Raw genomic sequence first — 8,124 nt, 5'->3', positions numbered from 1 at the left:
GTACAAAACGAAAGCTGCAAGCTTCTTATAAATTATGAAAAGTAAATTTATTACGTAAAGGGTTTACGCGAAAAGATGGAAAATATGAAATCAGTGATGATAATGTTAGAAAACGAATAACATTGCAAACATAAAATAAACAAACTTGTAGATAAAGAACTAAATGCTGTAATTACATTGTCATGTAGGAAATACATTTAAACGCTAGGAACCTAATCGTATTTAATATTAAAGGTTTATCTAAACTCGCCTACTCCCGGTTTAAAAAGGACAGATACATTATATATATAAAGTAATTAAAATATGAATGAGAGATGAAGTACGGTGATGCACAAGTTATTAATTTGTAAATTATGTTTCTATAATTACGTGAAGAAATATGTAAATGATTATTTATTAAGAGTATTTATCAATTCGAAACGTTAATATATTATGTTATTATAAGATTACATGTGAGGAAAAGTTAAATATCTCGGTTGTCATTGTGCATCACCATTTATCAAAAACATGTACGGAGTATACGCTTATTGGATAATTATAGCATTAAGTATAGGATATATACATAAAAGTATTATAATAATTACCAAAATATTTGTACATTTAAAACTAAGTTTCTGATACATTTTTTTGCTTTATCTTATAATGCATTTTTTCAATGAAAATGGAACTCTTGTATATACTCCGTACATGATATACATATATAGGATGTATATGAAGTATTACAAGTTGTTTTCTTCAAAATTATTAAACATAACAAAAAATTTTTTTTGTAAATTTCATCGAGATTTGGGGTTATTTAGTTCTCGCTGTGAGTTAAAGAGGGTACTGCACATATTTCTTTAAATGAAATAATGTACAGTTTTCGCATTTTTGAATAGACTTTATCAAATGTGATATTTACTTAAAATTCCATATTTTGCATGATTCGTTTGACTCTTTTTAGCTCTTAAACCCTAATAAACTACAAAAGCTACAGAATAAATTTTCTTGTTACTTTTAATCATTTTGGAGAAACTATCTTGTAATGCTTCTTGTGATACACCCTGTATTTGAATATTTCTAGCATTTTTCATTATCCATCGCTTGAACTAAATCAATTTGTTTTAACTCTTGAAATATCAAAAGAAAATCAATTTTATTATATTATTGCTTTTCATTATTAACGTTAATAAAGCTATTGGTAAAACATGATTTATTTTTAAACACTTTCTATCTACATGCTAATACACATGAAGCACATACCATTCCTTCATTGCAAACAATGACATATATAATTAATTTAACGTATAAATGCCTAAAATTGTATGTTTGCAGTTTTAATTAAATTTAATTAAATTTAAAATTATTAAAATTTCAACAAAACGTATTTAAATAATTATGAAACCTCTCTAAATATCCATTGCTTACAGCACGCCATACAAATTGAATCATTTCTCATGGCACACAAACCACTCTTTTGCTTTTTACCCTGGTGTTCAAGAGTTAACTCAAGTACAGTTTCGTCTTTTACCGAATTAACGTTTCATTTAGCGGAGACCTAAAAAGAACTATTCTATAACATTTACGTGACACGCATATATTGGTATACTCGATTCCAACGAATGAGGAAAACAATTCTGCGAGAAACAAAAATACATACGATCTATGCTTGAATTTACCGGTAACTTCACCAAACAAAAGACAAACAATGAACATTGAAAACAGAGCTTAAAGGTATGCATTTCTAATAGCTGGTGTGTACGACGTCGGGCGTCAATTTATTCGATTTATTCAAGTTCCAAAGGAATTTATCTCGTGGAATAAGTTGCTTTAATATACGTAAATCGATAGAGGGATCCTACTCATACGTCGAACACGAGAGAAAACGAACGATAGATCGAACCGTGTAACCTCGCAACCATACTGAATACATCGAGCTGAGAGCAATTCACGCGGTTGCATCGAACACGTTTCATATTGTGTTTAAACGATAGAATATGATGCATTCGTAATCGTTACTGTAGATACGTAAACTATCTCTATTTGTTGTATACATCAGAATAAATACTTAGATCCTACAACTGGTTTACAGTCAGTTGAAAAATCAGAATCAACAAAGCAAGAGTGTCAATAACAAAGGCGAGGTAACTGAAATATTGCAAGCAATTTCAGAGAAATCCTTCTCTATCTATCTATTTATCTATCTATCTATCTATTCATCTATCTATCTATCTATTTATCTATCTATCTCTATCCATCTTTCTCTCAATCGTGTCACTTTTCAAGAATACACACAATTTATGCTAAGGAAGTATATAACAGGTATTAATTATAGTTTACTGGTTCCATATGATTATGATATATTTCAGTTTGGTTAATTACTCAAAATTTCACAAAAATTAAATACGTAATATTAAATTGTCGTAATCGTTGCGAGTAATCATTTCGTACACATATTATTGTATAACGAATATTCGGTATAGTGTCTGACGTAATAAGAAAGCCATTACAATAATATTTTTGTTTTTAAATTTACATTCCGAGCATTTTTATTCAACCCCATCGTTTTTAATGGGAATAATCCATTATATTCTAACAAAAGGTTAAAATTTCGGTTTATTATATAAAATCGAGTTTTTTTTTTAGATTTTATTAGATTATAACTATATTGTCATATGTAGATATATATATACATATATATTTTAAGTAAATAAGTTAATCTAAAAAATGAAAGTACATTTAATAATATTTAAGAAGAAAGTATTTGTAAAATGCAATTTAAATCTTTAGTATTGCGGGCTTAAAATATTATTTATTGCTTACACGTACATATGTTATATAAGTTCTTTATAAAAAAAAAAACAGCAAAAGGAACGTGTATCTTATACATGATATGAATATCGTTATATTCGACACTCGACTTCATGTTTGAAATTTTCTATAGAATAAAACAGAGAAAAATAGATAACCTATCAAACTTTTGTATAATTGTTACACAGATATCTTTTTTAAGATGTAGTATCTTAATTAATGATATTCTAATGCACAATTTTATAATCACAATTTTTTTTTGTTTCTTTTCAAATAATCAGTAGTGATTTATAGCACATAAGCGTAATGTAAGAGCACAAAAATTTGTAATGGCGAATTTAGTTACGAGCGCTAATGCTAAAATTTGAAGTAGAGACGAATTTTGACTTCTCTTCCTCAAGTATTAGATATTTAGTAAGTTTCTTCAATGAATTTTCTTATCTGGATTAATAAGCACAGCGTGTACTTCACCTTCACATGTAATACTTGGTGGACACAGAAGCATCGCTGCTAATCACCGCATTTTTAAATTAAGGTCAGTCTGCACACAAGTAACACTAATAATAAGTTATACGAATTTCGTGGTATACGTTATTTATTCAAGTATTACTTCCCAATAATATTTTTTATAAAAGTTCGTTATTTTCGAATGAAATAATTTAAAAACTTATGTTTATTTATAGATTCGTTTGCTTTCTAAAATTTAATATAAAAGAGAAAAATTGATAATATAACTTTTGTTTAATTGATGTAATTTTTCAGCATATATAATAAATAAAAAAAAAAAATTAGCAGAATTGGTAAATTCAATTTATTTTATAAAAAATACTATTTTTTAGCATATTATTAAAAATACTATTTAAATCTGTATATTAATCTATATTTTTCAGGATAATCTAGCTGAAGAGATAAATTCTTCCAATGAACAACCAAAAGATGATTTGCCACAACCCCCACCAAGTACACCAACAAAAGCACAAAACTTACCATCACCATCCTCAATGGTAACCCCTAAAGCAGTTAGAAGTAGTTTGGCTAAATCGCCCGAAACAGGATCCAAAAAAAGTTCGTCGACTTTCGAAACTATAGAGGTAGAAGATGGAAACAAGAAGAATCTAAATCCAGAGGACAAAAATGTAACAAAGAGCAGAACGGTGAAATCCCCGACACCTTTACATTCTCCTAATAATCTTCAATCAAAAAGTTCAGAAAATAGAACAGTAAAATCACCTTCTCCACGTTCTTCTAATAGTGCACGATTAAAGAGTCCAGAGGAGAAAATAGCGAAATCACCTACTTCTCCACGGCCTCCTAACAGTTCTCCATTAAAAACACCAGAAGATAAAACAATGAAATCACCAAATTCTCCGCATTCCCCTAACAGTTTCCGATTAAGGAGTCCAGACAAATCCCATATGTCGGGAAAAACATCACCAAAAGAATTACGGCTTCCAAAATTGGCACCTTCTCCAACTTCACAGGAAACTGCTACAGTTTCAGAAATTAATACTAAAATTAGTTTACCAAAATTAATCGAACGTGTAACACATTAAATCAGTTTTTCATGTTATTTCAAAATATATTTAATAACTAATGAAATCTTGAAAACACAAATTTTCTTGAACTGTGAATAATTACAATATACTAAACCTAGTAAACTTATCAATATAAATAAAATATTGAGCAAATAAATACGTGCTTTCTAACTAATAATTTTATATTACATTATTGAATGTAACAGATTATTAAGTAATCATAATATAAATTATTCTAAGAGATTATTGCAAGTCTGCTTCTTTCCAATAATAACCATTTTATTGTTTAATTTAATTTCTATAATCTTTTATTAGAATATATTAATTAAAAATACACGTTATTAATTATGTGATGTCAAATCATTTCTGTCCAAAACATTTGATTTAATTTTTAATTCATTACCATTTCATCATTTATAAAATATTTACAAAAATACTTTATATAATGAATTTAAAATTATGATCGTTATATTTTTAATTATGTTTATATATTATACATATAACAATTATATATGAAATAACTTCTAGTGAAAATATGGTATCAAAATAATATTTAAGTATGCAACATCACAAAATAGACTTTTGCTAATTATAATATGAAAAAAACTTAGTTACATATATTATTTATGTATTATCAGAAATTAAGACACGAATTATTATCAATGAAAAACTGTAGCAATTAAAAATATTAGAATTTTTAAAATAACATACACAATAAAAATATGTATATGTGATTTTTAATGTACATAGCAAAATATATCTTTGTTATATAAACACACTCAGTATGTCAAAATTAAAAGTACATTTTAATGTGAGATTTCAAAAATATTTGATTTTAACAATTATATTATTGGCAGTTTTATATTGTAATGAAGAATTACAAAATACACAGTACATTAAAAAATAATATATCTAAATCAAGTTTTCTTTGGCAGTGGTGGTGGAACTAAAGTAACTCCAGTAAAATAAGGATGGCTTAAACCTTTCTTTGCTGTTATCCTCTGGTTAGGATCATAAGTCAAGAGTTTCTATTAAAACATGATATTAAAAATAACATACAAAAAAAAAAAAAATGAATATTGACTTTCACTTTCTATTAAAGTATCTTACCAAAAGCAAATCTTTGGCATCAGAATCAAAGGAAGGTACAACTTCATCTAAAGATCGAGGTTCCCACCTTGGAAACATTGATGTATAATCACGTAGCTGTGACACTCCTGGCCAAATAGTCTCATCAGGTGTACCTAATGTGCGGAATATCCTGAAGAGCTGATCTATTTCCGAATCACCTGGGAACAAAGCTCTCCTAGTTGCCTGCAAAAGTAATGTAACTCTTTTGAAAAATTAAAACTATAATTATGTAAATAACATTTTAATATCTATATTTTATACAGAATTATTATATTGATATTAAAATTATCATTACCATCTCTGCAAATATACAACCTAGACTCCAAACATCTACAGCATTGGAATACAATTTAGTTCCTAAAAGTATTTCTGGTGCTCGGTACCAAAGGGTTACTATTTCATGAGTATATGTTCGGACAGGAACACCAAATGTTCTGGCTAATCCAAAATCTGCTAATTTTATGTGGCCTTCCCGATCTATTAACAGATTCTGTGGTTTTAGATCTCTGTGTAAAATGCAATGAAGATGGCAGAAGGAAATTGCTTTCAATAATTGATACAAATAGCTCTGTAAACATAAGAGACTTGTCTTTGAACAATGCATGCATCTATTTTCAACTTTGATTTTTTTTAGGGCAATACCTTAACAAGAGCTTGATCTAATCCTCCTTTAACAGAATCTAATAATTTTTTTAAATCTTGTTGTAAGAATTCAAAAACAAGATAAAGATGGTTGTCACCATCTACCACATCAAATAACTGAACAATATTTGGATGTGTAAGTTCTTTTAATAATGATATTTCCCGAATAGCAGTGGATGGAACACCCTCACTTTCCCTGATGTAAATTAACATTACTTTATTAATTATATATATTAATAATTAATGATAAATTATAACACTTAATTATCCCTTTCCTTTGAAGGATTATAACAAATATGTTTATTTATACATAAAGCAATTAATAAAAGTATATCAGTTAGTTTTAACAAATCTAAACAATAGGTGCATTTTTTGAATTGTGTAATTAGTATAAAATGATAAATTTGGTAAAAGTAGATATTATTAAAAAACAAATACATAGGAAAAAAACCCCACTTAAGTACACGGTGAATTAATTAAAAGATTTAAAATCAAAAACCAGCTGAGCATGACACAATGGGACAAGCTGAATAATGTGGTGCTACGAAAATTTAGTGTAACGTGGCCCCTGCAGATTCAGCTGACCCCAATGCGTAAGTTAGCAGATGTGTTAGCAATGCATATAAGCAAAAGCTCAACCAATATGGTATTTTAATTCACTATCTTCAAAAATTATTTATATGGTTAAATAACAATGATTACATAACACTAACTCTCTAACCTTAACAACGTGCAAATTACTTAGATGTCTGCAGGGTAAACAAACTATTAGTTTACAAGTCTACAAAAATATTATATCTTAATTTTTAGAAACATGTGACTTCAATTTAATAACAATTTTTAGGTTATTTGATATGATATTACCTAAATTATAGTAGTAGATCATTTGAATATATATAAATTATTTATTATTCATAATACTGAAAAAGCAAAATATAGTACTACTTTTTCATTATGAGATAAAAAATTTATATGTTAGTAGTGAAAATAATTGTTCCCATTAAATATAATATGTACATTTATTAAACATATTTACAAATAGTATCATTGATTGTTTCATCAATAAAATATAATTTGAAAACTGATTAAAGTTGTTTTGTTATATGTATGAAAATTAGAAGCTATGAAAATCTATTAATTGTATACTGATTATTATATACTGGTGTAAAGAAAAAATAATATCAGTAGCAATATTTATGTTAAAAACGTAGACTCTACGGAATATTTAATAAATTTCTAAATACATTAAAATCATCTTGTTCAAATACTAGTAGTTTTAAATTGTTATTAAAAATATATTCATTTTGCGGTTAATGTAATATGCTTGTAAACGATACATCACCCGGCATAGATATACATTAATGTAAAGATTCCAGATTTTTATATATAAATATTACAATCGACGTACGTCTCAAGACGAATCTTTTTAAGCGCCACCAGCTTTCCAGTTAACTTATCTTTGGCTTTATAAACCACCCCATAAGTCCCTTCCCCTATTTTTTCAATCTTGACAAAGTTGTCCATAACCTCAACGTCACGTTCGACGTTGTCACTCTTGTTTTGACACTCCGCCGTAATTGCCAATTTTTTATCACCGTTCCGAAATATTTTGAAATTTTATATTGATAAGACGTCGACAGATAATGCCGACGATTAATAAATAACTTTTTAGCAACCGTTTTATTAAAATTCTTTGTTTATCAACACCAATAACCCACTTGACATGCGTGCTTCAAAGTAGCCATTTTTATTAAAGTTTAGAACAATCGATTCGAGAAATCGATAAAATTACACGATTAATCGCTTTATTAAATAATCACTAATGTAACAGGTGAATGAACTTAATAATAAACATTCAATTTATTACTTATTTATTATACTATGACATGATTATTTATTACATTCATTTTCTAAAATTAGAAGAGTGTTTCTTTTTTGTTACTATTCGTATATTGCTGTTATTTGACTAAAATATTAAATTTTATATAATAAATAATAAATATTTAATAGTATCACATAAACAAAA

The 8,124-nt window shown here is 27.3% G+C and overlaps 2 protein-coding genes across 2 annotated transcripts; one reads left to right on the top strand and one right to left on the bottom strand.

Annotated features, from left to right (window-relative positions):
• Positions 1–2,706: 2,706 nt before the first annotated feature.
• LOC108546408 (proteoglycan 4-like) lies at positions 2,707–4,343 on the top strand. Its single transcript, XM_017898466.1, has 2 exons — positions 2,707–2,712; positions 3,681–4,343. Exons 1-2 carry the CDS (start codon positions 2,707–2,709, stop codon positions 4,341–4,343), a joined length of 669 nt encoding a protein of 222 aa, XP_017753955.1.
• An 844-nt stretch (positions 4,344–5,187) lies between these two features.
• Positions 5,188–7,819, bottom strand: LOC108546415 (cyclin-dependent kinase 2). The gene is made up of 5 exons (XM_017898475.1): positions 7,507–7,819; positions 6,099–6,294; positions 5,752–6,024; positions 5,436–5,639; positions 5,188–5,353 (listed from the first exon to the last, which is right to left on the bottom strand). Exons 1-5 carry the CDS (start codon positions 7,620–7,622, stop codon positions 5,243–5,245), a joined length of 900 nt encoding a protein of 299 aa, XP_017753964.1. The 5' UTR covers positions 7,623–7,819; the 3' UTR covers positions 5,188–5,242.
• Between the last annotated feature and the right edge of the window lie 305 nt (positions 7,820–8,124).

The sequence above is a fragment of the Eufriesea mexicana genome, unplaced genomic scaffold (assembly GCF_001483705.2).
Source record: "Eufriesea mexicana isolate 0111107269 unplaced genomic scaffold, ASM148370v2 scaffold710, whole genome shotgun sequence".
Lineage (NCBI taxonomy): Eukaryota > Metazoa > Arthropoda > Insecta > Hymenoptera > Apidae > Eufriesea > Eufriesea mexicana.
The sequence above is the reverse complement of the archived record's forward strand: the minus strand, read 5'-3'. Positions and strand labels throughout refer to the sequence as shown.